The 17960-nt window shown below is 41.7% G+C and overlaps 1 protein-coding gene across 7 annotated transcripts in view; it reads right to left on the bottom strand.

The window, feature by feature from the left end:
* Positions 1 to 252: 252 nt before the first annotated feature.
* LOC145406856 (uncharacterized) overlaps positions 253 to 17960 on the bottom strand; it is a 560030-nt gene continuing 542322 nt past the window's right edge. For 5 of the 7 annotated variants that reach the window (XM_080277963.1, XM_080277965.1, XM_080277966.1 and 2 more), the window contains 4 exons: positions 17108 to 17563; positions 16674 to 16739; positions 15863 to 16051; positions 253 to 2020 (listed from right to left, as the gene is read on the bottom strand). In XM_080277963.1, coding sequence (XP_080134089.1) covers positions 1793 to 2020; positions 15863 to 16051; positions 16674 to 16739; positions 17108 to 17563 — 939 coding nt within the window. In that variant the 3' untranslated portion in view covers positions 253 to 1792. Of the gene's footprint in view, positions 2021 to 15862; positions 16052 to 16673; positions 16740 to 17107; positions 17564 to 17960 lie in introns of those variants that run through there. The other 2 variants (XM_080277968.1, XR_013898600.1) reach the window with 2 other exon arrangements.

Here is a 17960-nt window from a genome sequence, read left to right as displayed (position 1 = left end):
CCAACCAGATTGAGCCAGTCATTTCATATCCGTGGGGTGGTTGGGATTTATTGCTCACATAATGCCACTGCCACTCGAGGATGAATGAGGCTGGTCATTCTCATCTTAAATCTCGGTACCAACTTGCGTAGCCCCGGGCTCCTACGCTCCTCATGGGGCAACACAAGTTTGGTTGATGGATGAATTGATATATATCAGAAGTTTGACAGCCAATGGGAAGCAATAAGTATTGTAATTCCAAATAAAACAGTCTAATTTTTGTTACACTTTATTTTGGTTAGATTAATGACAATCAGCCAATCCATAATTCTATTTACATATCAATGAATAAAGCAACTGTTGTTGGTATTTTCAATTATTTCCATAAAAATACATTTGCTTCACTTCATTTGGCACTATACATTTTATGTACATTTCTAAAAGACCAACTTCTGCAATAAAAATCTCAAAACCAATTATATACTGTGAGTCTAAATGGACTGCATCACTGTTATAGATTGCAGTCATCTGAGAAGTGTATATAATAAGTTATGTTAAAACATATAACAACAACAAGGTACTACTGACACTCTGAGATGGAAAAAAAAAAAAACATAAACTGCCCAAATACATTAAAAGATGTTTACATAGCCAGTAACTGTTGCCCAGTTCACTGAAAAATCATTAAAGTAAAATATGCAGCTTAAAATCTTATGAAAAAACAAAACTGAAAATCACTAAATTAATTTCTAAAGGGCTGAAACATGGCAAATTACTGCATTCAAAGTTTACCAGTTTACTCTGCAAACTTTACTCTGCTCTTTATTTTTTTAATTAAACAACTAAGCCACTGCTTTGAATCTTCATAGATGGTCCATTACAACTGCAAGAGTTTTGGTCTTATAACACCTTGGCTCTACCTGGGAAATAGCTCTGGTGATGTATAGGCTTAAAATATCATGCTTTATCAACAACTTATATTAGAAAAAACATAATTTCTATGTCAAATCCAAAAACAATTGATTGAAAAACACAACACATGGCGATCCGTTGTTATATTCTGTTTCTCTTTTTCAGTGTACTGTAGATCCATAGATAGATAGCTATGCTATATTTCTTATGAAAACAGACATACCAGTAAGCAGTTGCACAAAATCACTTGTTCCTAATTCACCCTCGGACAATCCTTGCAAAGAACTGGGCTTGGTACAAAATTAGAAAATAAAGTACAGTAACACACACACACTGTGAGCCTCAGTTTGTATTTTTTCTTCAGGAAAAAAAGGACAGCAAGTGATCTTGACATTCTTTAGATAACTGATGAATTTAACATTGGAATCTATGGATAGCATGCTGAGTTAATGTAGCATAAATACTATTCAGAATCCAAAATATGCTTCCCTTGGTATAATGTGACCAACAATTCTCTTCACAGCTGCATATACGAAGGCAAATAAAGGCCACTGGTAAAAATAGATACCACGCTGGTAGTCTATCTAAGGCAGGGCTTCCTAAGCTTTCTTCATTAACCCCATGATAAAAATGATAAACAGTGACTCTCAACCATCTAGAAATGTCAAAAGTTCCCATCAGTAATGCACTGAATTTCAACATAAACATATTCAGTACAAGACAGTTGTTCTATAGTGCAATACAACAATTTTAATGAATATAAGTTAGTGCATAACTGGCTCCTTAATAAATAAAAAAATAATAATTTATAGTCACCAAAGGTTGCACTTATAATCCATGTTCAATAATGACAATTGTAATGACAAAAATCTTCCCAGAACAATAACTCTGGTGTAGCAGCCTAGAGCGCAGTGGGCACAGCTCGGCGGGGGGGTCGTTGGACGGCTGTTCTGCCAGGATACACTCTTGAGCGGTCTTGAGTAACCAGGGCAGGGGCTGAGCACCGGCCATCACTAGCCACTGCCACTAGACCCACTGTGAAAGAGCCGGCTAGGGGTAGTGCGGTCACCAGGGCTTTAGTCCGGTGTGGTGACCTCACATGCTGCACAACACGACCACCTACCAGCACCTGTGTACCAACATAAGCTACATTAGTTGATCTTTGTTGCAGAACTATATTATGGTAGAGATGTAGGAATTAACATCATCCAGAAGTTCTATCTATTGCCAGACGCCTCAATCCCGTTTGGGGTGGCCACAAACAAATCGCCTCCACGTCATCCTGTCCCCCGCCATTTCACTGCCCTGCTCCCAACTCACACACCCCTCTCTCATATACCTCTCCACCCCATCCCTCCATCTCATCCTCGGCCTCCCCCTCCCTCTTCCCCCCTCCACCTCACTCGCATACACTCTCTTCGTCAGTCTTTCACCCTCCATCCTCTCCACATGGCCAAACCACCTCAGTGTGTTCCTCATAACACTTCCTATCACATCCACATCCACACCACAACGCTCTTTTATATCCTCATTCATCAGCCTGTCTCTCCATGTGACTCCACTGCTCTCACTCATGACTTGTGTCCTTCCAACAACGTCCAAGCTTCACTTCCATACGTTAGAGTTGATATCACAATACTGTCATGTAGTAACTTTTTCACTTCCATGCTCACTTCCCTGTTTCTTATCACTGCTTTCAAAGAACCAGCAACCTTTCTTCCCTGCTGTACCCTTTCAAGCACTTCACGCTCCAAACCTCCATCCTTATTCATCACAATACCCAAGTACTTAAACGTACTCACATTTTCCAATTCCTCACCATCCAACCTCGCTGTACATTCACTGACTTCACCTCTCTCAAAGACCATCACTTTACTCTTCCCCACATTCACCTTTAGATTCCGTTTCTTACAGAAGTTGATGACAAATATTATAAACAGATATCCTTCATTATCAATACAAATGATATACTGTATGACAGTTGCCAGGGCTTAGTATCCAAAAGTCACTCAGTTTTGAGGAGAGAGTTTTTCTTTTTTCATTCTCAAATATACGGTACAGTTTGTTTCATTTTTGAAGGAGCCAACATGCTTGTATACACTGCCCTTTGTCACCTAATGGCAGCTCTCCATGCTGCTCAATCTCAGGCAGCTTCCCTATTTAGTCCCTTATCCCTCAGGTCACATTCAATGACCTTGTCCCAAGTCTTTTTTTTTTGGTCAACCTCTTGCTACCCTATCCCTAACATTAGCACTTCTCACTTTCTGCACCCATTTATCATCCCCCATCCTCTCCACATACCCAAACCATCTCAATCTACCGCTCCTCATCAAACACCAATTCACTCCAGTCCCATTCTATCTTTCAACTCTTCCGTCATAAACCTAGCCCCCCCAGGCCTTGCACAGAATGCACTGCACATCCACTTGATCACTGTCATTTCTGTACGTTTCAGCCTGTGAATATCCTCCTCCTGTACTGCAAAATAGCTTGTATATATATGGTTGGGAAGGGGATGCCTAATTTCCTTACCTGTAAAATGCATTGTAGGCCGACAGTATTTAATATTTTTTTCAATATTAACCCTTAAATTATGCAAAAAATTACCTGTATGTCCCCTGTGAAGTGCAAGAACTTGATAATTGGGATTAACTGATCATGATCAACGAGGATAGTAGTTGCCTGATCTATGGTTTATGGGTTACTTGCAGCTGTAACTAGATAAAATTAACAATAACCACAAAGCATGTACTTTTTTAATCACCTCAGACTTAACACCACTAATGCCACATTATAACTTGTTTGATATAAGATCATTCACCTTTAATCGGGTTTTCATGAAAGTATCCAGAGTGTATCATAAGAAATACCAAAACACTGTGCCACTGATGCAATACAGGTGGGTCCCACTATATAGGAGCTCATTAGATGAGAAACCGATAATCTAAGCTTCGGCAATTTAGACCCAAGTTCAGTCTTCTGATCTCCAGAAATCTGCAGTTATAGGAAAAAAGCTATAGGCCCTGAGGAAAATTCACTTCTAATGGTATGTGATGAGTTTTTGGTAATCAAAGGTATTTCTACAGTACCCCCTGCCCTTGGGTGGAAAAGGAGGTCCGGATGATGATGATGATGATGATGATGATAGGAAAAAAAAAAAAGTTATGCAATTAATGGTGTTCATATATTGTGAAAAATTAAATGCACTTGAGTATTTACTCAGTAGATTACAGAAACATCTCAACAATAGAGAGTACAGTATTTGCATTTGTTTACATAATACTGCCACATCTATATGCCTATACTGGAAAAATAAAAAGTGCCATACTTTACAATTATCTTACACACACACACACACACACACACACGGCAAACTGAAACAAAAGGAAGGAATCACCAAGCTGAAAGTAGATGGAGAGGTCTTTAATGATGTGGCAATGCAAGCAGAAATAATGAACAAACGTTTCCAGTCAGTTTTCACTAAAGAAAAGGAGCTTGTGGAAGGGGAGGGAGTGATTAGAAATGTTCCGGTGATGAAAGATATAAAAGTGGAGGTGCAGGAAGTGTATAAATTACTGGAAACTCAAGATGTAAGGAAAGCCCCAGGACCTGATGGAATTTCTGATGGAATTTCTAATTGGGTACTGAAGGAATGCAGAGAACAACTGGCGGATAAAATTCACAGCTTAATTGTATGCTCACTGGAAGAGGGGAAAGTGCCAAAAGAATGGAAGAGGGCAAATGTGGTACCAATTTACAAGGGAGGAAACAGGGAAGAACCCCTGAATTATAGACCAGTGTCTCTAACCAGCATGGTCGCAAAATTGTGTGAGAGAATCCTGAAAGACAGATGGATAAAATATCTGGAAGAGATGAATATTTTGGCTGAATGTCAGTTTGGATTCAGAAGTGGAAGGTCATGTGTTTCAAACTTGTTGAGCTTTTACTCAAGAGCGATTGATGTGGTACAGGAGAGAGATGGTTGGGTGGATTGTGTGTACTTAGACTTAGAGAAGGCCTTTGACAAGGTACCTCATAAGAGACTAATGTGGAAACTAGAATATATAGGAGGACTAAAGGGGAAACTTCTGGAATGGATGAGAGACTTTTTGAGAGACAGACAAATGAGGACAGTAATAAAGGAAAAGATGTCTGGATGGAGGGAAGTAACAAGTGGAGTCCCTCAAGGCTCAGTGTTGGCGCCAGTAATGTTCCTGATTTATGTAAATGATATGGTAGATGGAGTGAACAGTTATGCGAGTCTGTTTGCTGATGATGTAAAGATCTTGAGGAAGATAGAGGTTGAGGAGGATTGTAAAATACTGCAGGAGGATTTGGATAGGATACACAATTGGAGCCGGACGTGGGAAATGAAATTTAATGTAAAGAAATGTAAAATATTGGAAATGGGTAAAAGTACCAGGAGACCATCACTGAATTATTTTTTTGGGTAATGAATTAATCACAAAAAGGAGAGAAGAGAAAGATTTGGGAGTGCTGGTCCAAGATAGTTTGTCACCAGAAAAGCACATTAACAAGATAGTTGGAGAGACTTATAAGCTCTTGACTAACATAAGAGTAGCATTTCATTATATGGATGAGGAAATGATGAAAAAATTGATAGTGGCCATGATCCGCCCCAGGTTAGAATATGCAGCGGTAGTGTGGTCCCCACACAAAAAGAAAGATATAAACAAGATTGAGAGAATACAAAGAACAGCAACCAAGATGGTCCCCAGTCTGACAGACCTGTCATACAGAGAGAGGCTGGAAAAACTGGATTTGCCTTCGTTAGAGGAAAGGAGAAAGAGGGGAGACATGATTGCGGTGTTCAGGACCATGGTGGGAGTAGATAAAATTGACAAAGAAGATCTGTTTGTATGGGATAAGAGAGCAACAAGAGGACATGGAATGAAATTGAAAAAGTCAAGCTGCTTGAAGGATATCAAGAAATATAGCTTTCCTTACAGAAGTATAGACTTATGGAATAGCCTGGACAAAGAGATCGTCCAGTCTAAAAACATAAACGAGTTTAAAGTTAAATTCGACTTATTGAGAAACAGCGACGGAAACCCACGAGCATAGTACATTCCGTGTATATCACAATTAGGTATATTCTTAAATATTTGGAACGACTTAGACAAAGAGGTGGTGCATGAGAAAAACATTCATGTGTGTAAAGGTAGACTTGATAAATGTGGATATGGAGACAGGACAACACGAGCATTGCTCAATTCCTGTATACTACAAATAGGTAAATACAAATAGGTAAATACACACACACACACACATGGAACAAATGGAGAAAGAGAGGTAATAATAAATCAAAGGAAGAATATAAAAGAACTAGAAATGAATATACAGGAATACGCAGAGAGGAAGAAAGGAACTTTGAAAAAGGTATAATTGACAAAAGGAAGGAATCACCCCACTGAAAGTAGAAGGAGAGGTCTACAAAGATGCGGCAATGCAAGCTAAAATAATGAACAAATGTTTCCAGTTGGTTTTCACTAAAGAAAGGTATTTTGTGGAGGGGGAGGGTGTGACTAGAAATGTAGTGATAAAAGACATACAAGTGGAAGTGCAGGAAGTGTATTAATTACTGGAAACTCAAGATGTAAGGAAAACCCTAGGACCAGATGGAATCTCTACCTGGGCACTGAAAGAATGCAGAGAACAACTGGCAGATAAGATTCACGATTTAATTGTGTGTTCTCTGGAAGAAGGGAAAGTGCCTCGGGAATAGAAGAGGGCCAATGTGGTACCAGTTTATATGGGAGGAAGCAAGGAAGAACCCCTGAATTACAGACCAGTGTCCCTGACCAGCGTAGTTGCAAAATCGTGCAAGAGAATTCTGAAAGACAGATGGATAAAATATCTGGAGGAGATCAACATATTGGCTGAGAGCCAGTTTGGATTCAAAAGTGGAAGATCATGTGTTTCCAACTTGTTGAGCTTTTACTCTAGAGAGACTGATGTGCTACAGGATAGAGACAGCTGGGTGGACTGTGTATATCTAGATTTAGAGAAAGCCTTTGATAAGGTACCCCACAAGCGACTAATGTGGATATTGGAACATGTAGGTGGACTGAAGAGAAATGTCCTGGAGTGGATGAGAAACTTCTTAAGGGAGAGACAAATGAGGACGGTAATAAAGGACAAGATGTCCGGATGGAGAGGAGTAACAAGTGGAGTCCCACAGGGCTCGATGTTAGTGCCAGTAATGTTCCTGATTTACGCATATGATATGGTAGATGAAATGAACAGTTATGCAAGTCTGTTTGCTGATGATGCAAAGATCTTGAGGAGAGTAGAAGTCAAGGAAGACTGTAAAATGCCGCAGGAAGACCTGAATAGGATCCAAAATTGGAGTCAGATGTGGGAAAAGAAATTTAATGCAAAAAAATGTAAAATATTGGAAATGGGTAAGAGTGCCAAGAGGCCATCACTGAATCACATGATGGGTAATGAACCAATAAAAAAAGTGAGAGAAGAGAAAGATTTGGGAGTGCTGGCCCAGGATAGTTTGTCACCGGAAAAACACATTAATAAGATGGTTAGAGAGATGTACAATCTCTTGACTAACATACGAGTGGCATTCCATTTCATGGATGACAAAATGATGAAAAAATTGATAGTGGCCATGATCTGCCCCAGGTTGGAATATGTGGCAGCAGTGTGGTCCCCACACAAGAAGAAAGATAGATCGAGAGAATACAAAGAACAGCAACCAAGATGGTCCCCAGCCTGGCAGATCTGTCTTACAGAGAGAGGCTGGAAAAGCTGGACCTGCCTTCCCTAGAAGAAGGAGAAAGAGGGGCGACATGATTACAAAGTTCAGGGCCATGATGGGACTAAATAAAATTGATAAAAATCATCTGTTTGTATGGGATGGGAGAGTAACAAGGGGTCATGGAATGAAACCGAAAAAGCCAAGTTGTTTGAAGGATATCAAGAAATATAGCTTTCCATATACAGTAGATGCATACACCTATGGAATAGCCTGGACAAAGAGATCGTCCAGTCTAAAAACTTAAACAAGTTCGAAACAAAATTTGACTTAATTAGAAAAAGAGACGGGACCCCCACGAGTGTAGCTCATTTCCTGTAAATCACAACTAGGTAAAAACACACACACGCACGCACACACACACACACACACACACACACACACACACACACACACACACACACACACACACACACACACACACACACACACACACACGACAAAAGAGTGAGAAAGATAAATTACCAAGTAGTTATCGTACTTATGCTTTACTGACACAGTGAATTCTCAATTGTCTGGTGTAATTCAGCCAACCCCTACACCGAATACAACGAAACGCAAAATACCACATAGTATCTCCCCATCGGCTTAACATTCGGTGTCGAGCCGGATATTGTGTAACTACATCTTGACTCTTTGCCCTAAAAACTTTCCCATGAGTAAATGATGAAAACTAGGCATAAAATACAATGTAGTAATGATACAGTACAGCAATACAGTACATAGTGTTCTACTGAATGTACTCACCAAGTATTGGCATCAATGGAGGGTAGAGTTGTACACCATGCACTACAGTACAGTGCATTTTTTCCCGTGTGGTCTAGTGGTGAATAGCTCCAAGAAAGATTAATCCAGCTCCACCACCTCAGGCTCAAGCTCCGCCACGGGCGTTGAAGCAGGTAGTGGAGATGGAGTGGCAGAGGGTGTCAAGTTGAGTTCCAATGAGCCCTCTGACTGAGGCAAGACCACAGGTGGAGACACCTCTCTTGATGGGGCTGGAGGTGGTGCCATGGCCGAGGTGCTCTTCAGAGGTGAAGAAGTGGCTATGGTGATGTCTGGCTGGGATAAACAAGGCCATTGTGAAGAAGTAGAGGGCTGGGGTGAGAGGCCAGTACAAAGATGAAGAAGGCTAGGGTGACGGAGGATGATGCGACGAGGTTGAAGGCTGTGCTGATGGAGTGGCAGCCATCACTGGACAGAAAGTGGACATGATGGAGGACTGCCTGGTGATCCTTCTCGAATGCAACTGTATGACATTCTCACGGCCCTGTCACAAGTACCTGGCCATGGCATGGACCGGCTGGAGCCACAGGATATCTTCTGCTTCGTCGTCATCCTCCTCCTCCTCTTCCACCTCCCCTTCATCCTCGGTGCCCCCTGCAGCCACAGACTCCACAATTTCCCGGATGTACATAGTCCGGCAAACGGGGTCTCCCTCATCCACTTCCAGTCAATTGTGGATGGTGTCCTCAGTCACCTGTTCTCTTGCTGCTTCCACAGACGAAGTACTCAGCTTCAAAGCCGGTAAAGTCAGCAATGGCCTCTTTACTGTTGAGGAACTTTTTCAAGTGTGAATGCAAAGAGTTCCCTCCAAGCATGCGCCCAGTTGTAGGCTAGATTGCAAACTTGAGGGGATACTGCTTGAGGTTGGCTCCTACTGTCCTTGCCATGGGCTGCCTCCTCATTGTCCTTGAGCACAACCATCACATCTACCATAAATCACTTCTGGTAGAGCCGCTTCCTTGCTGTGATAAATACCCTGGGCCACTGGTTGCAAGACTGAGGTCAAATTAGGGAGCAAGAACATGACCCTTAAATGACCTCCACCTCCAACAAACTCCGTCTTGGAAGGATGAGCAAGAGCATTGTCAAGGATTAGCGAGCCTTGGTTGTGGGCAAGGCCATGGCTCTCTGTTTGATAAAGGATAATCTCCTTCACAGCATGACTGTAGAACCAATCTTTGAAGATCTTGGCTGTAAACCAAGCCTTCAGTAAGTGGAAATAAATCACTGGGAGATGATCCATTAATCCCTGGAGACAATGCGACAGTTTGGCATGGCCAACTACAACAGACTTCAGATGATGGGAGCCTGTTGCATTGGCACAACACTAAACAGACTCGAGCTGTTTGCTCGCCTTATGACCAGGTAACACCTACTCCTTCTCGTTAGCCAAGATATTAGTCAGGACTGACCTGAAGAACAGACCAGTTTCATAAGCATTATAAACTTGATTGAGACATAGCCCTTCTTCATCAGTCAAGTTTTTAAGCTATCTTGGTATGAAACTCATCAGTTCCTTTGGTGTCTGCATTCAATGCTTCACCATAGGTAGTCTTGTTAGACAGCCCATGTCAAAGTTTGAACCGAGTCAGCCAACCTTCAAACACCTTGAAATCCGAGATCCCCAGTTGCTCAGCAAACTTGGTGGCTGAAGCCTTCAGCTCAATGGGACGCACAATCACACCACTGGCACGCTGTTGTCGAAACCATTCCAAGCAGGCCTGGTCGAGTTTGCCAAAGCATGGCTTGGCCATCATTTTCTGCTCGTGCCATCGCATAGTTACACCACGTTTACCCTGGAAGAGCATCGGGATGGAATGCTTGTTCCTCTGCAGATCCTGCAACATGGTCTGGGGCATGTCATAGTGCTCCAAAAGGCCCTGGTAACAACAACCAGGACCATACACAAGGCTAACAGGACCTGAAGCAGCCAGAGCACCACCACAAAAGTTACAAACTTGTCCATCACGCATAACTAGGGTCAAATACAGTACAGTATTAAGCACTAGGGCACGGAGCACTTTGGGGCCACAAGTGAAACATGTGGGATAAGAAGGCACAGCAATGGGGGGTTGGCACCATGTGCAGTTGTAACTTCGGGATCACAATAGAGCATTAGAACACGAAGCACTGAAAGGCCATAAGCTCTTCAACAACAACAAGCGAGGAATAGGAGACCACAGATTAAGTCACAGCACCAGGGTTTTGCGAATGCGTGGTCACAAGAGCAGAGCTCACAGTCACAGCTTTACTATATGAGGTCCACAGGAGAGAATGAGAGCGCAACGGTAGGCTCAGAGCACCAGGTGAGCCGTTCCCGCGAAGGATTCTGATGGGCTGGCACATTGCAGGATTCTCCCGGATGCTGGTTGGCTGCTGTGTATGAGTTAGCTGATACTCCTCGCAGCTGGATATTGAATACAGACACTGGTTATTTCTGGTTTCGGCATTGGATGTTGCATAATTTTGCTGGAAATTACTTTAATATGGCCGAGCCCAAAGCGCCGGTTACCACGTTGGGCCAAATGCTGCAATGACAGACAACTGAAAGTTTACTGTTGTGTACTGATTCCCCTGTTGTTACCACAAGAACAGAATCAGAATGATGCAAGCAGAATATGTCTTATTTTTACATTGCACATCATTACTTTTATTCTTTTCCCCCCTGTGTGTTATCAGTGCTGGTAGTATGAATCAAAGCATGTGATTTGAGGACTGAATGTATTTCTACTTTTACTGGGCATTATCATTACAGAAACATATGAATGTACATCAGTGAGTTCAGTTCATGTCTATTTTAAACACTACAAAAATAAACACTGTATTTACACATGGGCTTACCATGCAAGGATTCCCCTTACATCATCATCATCATCATCATTATAATCATCCTTATTCATCAGAAAAAAATCACACTGGGCCCATGTTCATGCAAAAACTTCATCCCACGTTTGTACCCCCTACTGAACTGAGAGAGAGAGAGAGAGAGAGAAATCATATGCATGGGCTTATGTAAAGGTCTTGGTTACTGATAAGAGGACCCAGATTATGTTATCTTCCTCCTTTATTCAATTTTCTCTCTCTATTGCTTTCTTCTGTAACCTTAGGATGTGACTCAAAAATTAATGAGAGGGGGGTAGATGTAACGTGAGGAGGAGAGCAAAGAAAGACAAAAGGAAGGAGAAAAAGGGAAGTAATGCGGGGAAAAATAGATGTGGGGAGAGAAGAGAGAGGGATAATCAGTTATGGTCCATCAATGTGAGCTCTAACAAAAAAACATATCCGTATGTACACAGGACTGGTTTGCATGGTGCCTCTGGTTTAACAAACGACTGCATAAACTGGTTCCTGTACAAACATGTAAGCATGGTACCATTAGAGTACCATGGATGCAATTCAAGTGACACATCTTGGAGATCTTAATGCTTCCATTTTGGTAGATATGCACTACCACAGATCATGTCAATGTTGTATGTGTGTTTTGGATGCAACTAACCTTTTTTCTTCTTTAAATGTTATTTGCATAGCATTACAGGTGTAAGATGGTGGCGGTCAATTAATCTCCCCCCCTTTTCTCAAAAGATATATACTCTGTTATGCAAGTGTTCATTCAAAGAGTAGGTTTTCATAAACTTTACTACTCATAACATCAGGACCTACCTATATCTGTTGCCTGACAGCTTCAGGAAAAATACAAAGGAAAGAAGTGGGAGCTGTACTTAGTTTCTCTTGATTTAGAGGTTTTGAGACAACTCTTAGGGAGACTGTAAAGTGGCCAATGAGAAAGATTGGAATCATGGAGTGACTGGTTAGAGAGGTTATGGCAAAGTATGAGGGTGTTTGCACCCAGGTGAAAGTGAATGGAGATTTGAGTAATAGGTTTTCTGTAAATGTTAGTGTGCATCAGGGGTCAATCTTGAGCCCCTTATTGTCTGTTATGATGCTTGAAGCTCTCTCACATGACTTTAGAGGGGGACTCTCAATGGAAGGTGTATGCTGGTGACTTGGTGTTGACTGCGGAGAATGGGAGGAAGGCAGAGGAAAGATTTAGGAAGTGAGGAGATGGACTGGGATACAGTTTGAGTGTAAATGTGGGGAAAAAAAAAAAAAAAAAAATGGAAATGAAGATGCCTAGCACTGGCAGCAGTAATGTCAAAGCAGAGGGAGTGTGGCCACATGTACCTTGCTACAAGGGTGTGAGAAGTACAGTAATCACTCGATTATTCGACGTAATAAAGCCAAAGGCGTGTCCGGGTTGTGGCTCCATCCAGATAGTGAACTTCTCCTCTGGCCCCCAATCCTGCATAACCTAACTTTGCAAGTCAGTGTAAAAGATCATTACAGTACATCATACAACACTTGTTCCTACTGTTTAACACTCCTCTAGGTGGGGGTGCTCACCATCCACTCACTTGATATGGTGCTGCTCTCAGGTTACTGCCCTTTCCCCTCTTCTTTTATTCTTTCTTTCCTCTTCCTTCTGTCTATGGGTGACTCTACACTGAGAGATAAGCCAAATGGTTTCCTGTTCACCAGGAAACCACTTACTGCACTATGTTGGGTGGTAACCATATAACCAGACTATGACACCTGGTGGTTTAGTGGGTAATTAAGGTGCTCCAATGGGACTGAGCCTGTGTAGTTTTATATTCAAGGGATGGTTGGGCTTTAATGCTCACATAATGCCACTCTGGGATGTTTGAGGCTGGCCACTCTCGTCTTAAATGTCAGGACCAACTTGCCTAGCCCCGGGCTCCTATGATCCACATGGGGCAACACAAGATTAGATGATGTAAGTATGTACAGGTATACCCCGGTTTAACAATGCAACTGGTTAAGTAAAAACCCATCGTTAGGCGAAGTATCGTATCTTGGGGTAGATTTAACATGTAAAGTACTGTATTGGAATGTGTAGGTAGGTGGTGGTGACCATCATCCACTCACTTGATGTAGTGCTGCCTACTTCTTCCTTAGCTTTTATCAATCTTTTTTTATGCCTTCCCTCCTCTCTCCCTATTTCTCCCATCTTTCCTTTACAGGTGGCTTTACACTGAGTGACAAGCCAAATGGTTACCTGTAAGCCAAGAAACCATTTACAATGCTGGGTGGTAACCATATAACCAAACCATATGTGCTCCCTACATGTCAACAAGTGGGTTGGTGGAGGGTTAGTGCCCCTCCCCGTAAAACAAATAACTCAAAGTCAAATGGCCACCCCTTACAGGATTATGGCATCTGGCGATAGATAGTACTGGAATGCATTTCTGAGCCTTGGGTTTTCCCCCAACCAAGTCCTAAACCCACCCAAACGAGTCCAAAAACAAGTTTAAAGCCAATCTAAATAACCTATTTGCTGTAAAAGAAGCTAACCTAAGCCAAACGCCTGTAAATAACTCACTAAAACCAACAAATAAAATCTGAAAATCATAAAAAATATGTTAGATAATATCAAGCTTAGTAAACTGTACCCCAAAATGACAATGTGCACCCCACCTATGGCTAAAACACATTAATCTAAAAACAATTTATAAATCAACCAAAACACACAATTTTAGTCTAAAATATCATCAAAATTGGTTTTAAAAACTCAAAACATCGTTAAACCAGGGTCTGGCCATTGTTAGGCGGGGTATGGTGGTATTTCTACCCCCATCATTAAGCTGGGGTATTGCATCTAGGGGTATCGTATATCGAGGTATTCCTGTATCTGGTCAAGCAGACCTAAAAATGGAGTGGGCACACAAAACATAATGGTAAAATGAAATAAAATCATGGTAAAATAGAATAAAATGATTGTACAGTACAGTACCTAGAATAAAATCAATGTTAACACTCACAATTTGACCATCCCGCACCAATCTTATCCAGGATCTCTCACTTCTATAGAGTCGGCACTATCCTTTTCCTTTTCCCTGGTGAAGGGGCCATCATCACACACCCTTGGGAAAAGGCATGCAAGGAATAGCAAGGCCAGAAGCTGGTAGGGAACAACGACAAAAACCACTACGTGTGCCATTATAACAACTGTTTACATCACCGCACGGGAACTGAGAGCGAGCGAGGGGGTCTCTTTTGGATGCTGGGTAAACTAACCAGCCAGACACAGTGGCGCAACCAAGCTATTCCTACCCATCTGGCCAGAAATTTTTCGCACGACCATAATTTCCAAACGGAGGCAAGCATTTTGTCTGGATAATGGGAAAAAATTTGTGAATAATGGTTTTTAACAGCCAGATCACAGTGTCTGGTTAATGAACTGTCCAGGTAGTAGTCGTCTGGATAATAATTGAGAGATTCTTGTGCAGTTTGTCATACAGGTGTGATTATGAGATGTAGTGGTATCAGAGGCAGACTGTGAAATAATGCTGATTTTGTGTGCGCAGTGTGTTGGAGAAAGCATGCAGTGACTGAGAGGGATGAAAGGACTGATCTTGCTAGAGAGTTTCTTGAGTGTGTGGAGTTTTGTTGTTTGGGGGCATGTTATATGCAGGAAGTGGGGTTGGAGCTAGCTCTGTGGCTAGGGTAAGATGTGGTTGGAGGAAGCTCAGGGAGCTGTTGCGTCTCTTGACATTGATAGGGCTATTCCTCCATGCTAAGGGGTCCTTGTATGTAGGATGTATATATCAGGAGTGTAATGCTGTATGGTGGAGAGACATGGGCAATAAGGAAGAGGATATAGGCTCAAATGTAAAGAAATTATAATGAGTAGATGGATGTGTGGTGCATCCTTGAATGAGTGGACTAGGGGGTTAGGACTGTGACTGATGAGTTAAGAGGAAGAATGGGACTTGAATGTATTAAGTGTTGTGATGAAGAGGGGGGGGTAGACTGAGTTGGTCTGGGGATGCTGAGAGGAAGGAAGATGAGAACAGGACACAGGAGGTGAAGGGTGTGAATGTGGAGGGTAGGGCTGTGCTAAGCGGACCAAAAAGACCTTGGAAGAGGTCAGTGTGACCTCAGTGATATGGGATTGAACAGGCAGGCTACCAGAGAGCTATCAATGTCGAGAGCTGCAATTACGTGACCAAGGCCGACACATGCAGATATGTCTGAGCCTTTATAAATTATACAGACAACTCTTTCTTTGTGCCAACGCCATCACCTTGTTCTGTACATCTGCCACCAGTTCTATAAAAAATGCAATTTCACCATGACCATTTCTATTTATTACCTGTGGTGATGATGCTGGAGAGAGATGCAATTATTTGGTTGGACCAATAACCTTTTAAGCCTGGTTATATGCACATCCATCATCTCCCTCGCTACCCCCTGAAAGGGGGATAGTGGACTGCAGGGGAAGGGCAACTTCAACTTGCAATCCAATGGATTTATGCTCAGCTGTGCCCGGGGCCATAATAGCAATAACAATGGTGAAAGATTTGGTAACAAATGACTCACCTGGAAGCCGGCAACACAGTCATGTTCTAGAGGGTCCCAGGCAATTACCACCCCGTCCACTCCAACCCTGCGCGTAATGTGGAGATTGTGAGGGCGGGGGACACAAGAAGGGGTGGTAGTGGGTGGGTCCTCACTCCAGTCTGGGGCAGCAGAGCAGTCCACAGCAGCATCCAGAGGAGCTACACCAGTCTGGGAACAGAGATCACTGATAATTATGGAAGAAAATAATTACTTATCAATGGGAATTCAGTTTTTACAACAATCATTACAAATGAATAACAGCTTTTACTTTTAAAAATTTTGTATATTCTAGTGGTGTGTCTGGAAATCCATGTGATCAAAGACCAAAAATTGTACAGATTGGGCAAAACTTAAAAATTCTGAACTTTCTGGGCAAATGATCTAACACTATAAGAATGCAATACAATCAATAAAAAAAAAAAATAAACATTTTTCAATCACTGATATACTGCCGATTTATGTACCATGCAGTCATGCATAACATGATACATCCATGGATAAATTTCAGTCGATCAAATTTAACCATGCTCATTCTCACCACAAGTTAGAATTTGCCACTGGTGCCATACATGAACCAATAATGACAGTTAATTAGGTGTTTGCTTATATAATGAAATGCTCTAAATTTTATACTTCCATGAGTTTTCAGCCTCTTCATCAAAATCATGAAAAATAAATACTTAAAAGGTAGGATCGAACACATTATAAACACATTACAAACGACTGTAGTACAATGGATATCCTGCATTTTTGCACATTTTTTTTTTACCATGTATTGTAAAGCACTTACTATCATGCGCTTGACTTTGCGGGCATCAGAGAGAAGCCTTGGAGGTCGCTCTGGTTTAGTCACATCCTGAAACATAAACTACTGTAATTAACACATGCATTTGCAATAAAATTCTGCACTGTATTAGTTAAAATGTTAATAAAACTGGAATGGCAGCATTACAAGAAAAAACAAAACAAAACTGTTACCTGTTAAAAATTTCATTCTTCTGCTGAAGCCATACTTTGAAAACAATAACTTTAATGTTTTGAAACTTCAAGCTATACTGCAGTTCCAAACAAAAATGCAGCAATTCCAAGCAAAAATGAAACACCTCTTCACTGTCTGAGAAGTAACAGTATGAAAAGAAATATCATACAGTTCTATAATAAGACAACATTACTACTTAAGCAGCAAAAACTATTATGGCAGATAAATAAGAAGACTTGGTAAACCTTTGTGCCAGTGGCCTTGGCTGGGGTGGATGTCATCACCGGCTTCACAACATTTGTGGCAGAGGGAGGTGAGGAATTTACAGCCTGCCTAAGATCTGGTGTGGGCTTAGTTTGTAAAGACTGTGGGGCAGGCTCTACTCGCTGCTGTTCAGGAGCTGATGTGCTCTTAGGTTCAGTCTTTGGAACAAGCTTGAAAGTTTGTACAGGTGGCTTTGTCACTTTCAGAGTTACAGGAAGAGGCTTATATTCTATGGTGTTGGGCTTAGGGCTAGGCTTAGAAGGAGGAGTCAATATTCGCGGTATTCGTGATTTTCTGTGCTGGAGCAGTGAGGAGTCCCGGGGGGCCAAAGGACGGGCATGCCCCGGTTCAGTAGTGGAAGGAGCTAGTGAGATGTGGGACTGGAGGTTCATGTGACTAGGTGGCTCCAAGGTGGGTGACTGAGGCAAGGAAGCCATCTGAAGAGTAAGAGGAGAAAGCATTGTAAGTGGATCATTGAAGAATTACTGAACATGGCTAACAGATGAGCAACAGATATCTAAAAGAATGCAAAGACAATGCCAATAAAGATATATGAAAATCAGATCTGAAAATGTTCCTAAGATTCTGCTTAATTTAAGTACACAGATTCAGCCTACAAACCCAGCATGAATCGTGCATTGCTGTATAAGCGCAGAGCTAAAAAACAGGTATCAATAAAATTTTGCTCCTCTAATCATTGAATAAATTACAGAGGTAAGAGTAATCACTGTGAATGATACATTATTGTCTTTCAAATTTCTGAAAGGTGTTTATGGTAATTTATATTCTGAAAGATGTTTATGGCAATTTATATTGCAATCATTAAAACATTAA

The sequence above is a fragment of the Coenobita brevimanus genome, chromosome 71 (genome assembly GCF_032717465.1).
Source record: "Coenobita brevimanus isolate Jiangsu-jjx chromosome 71, ASM3271746v2, whole genome shotgun sequence".
Lineage (NCBI taxonomy): Eukaryota > Metazoa > Arthropoda > Malacostraca > Decapoda > Coenobitidae > Coenobita > Coenobita brevimanus.
This window is presented reverse-complemented; position numbering and strand designations above follow the sequence as displayed.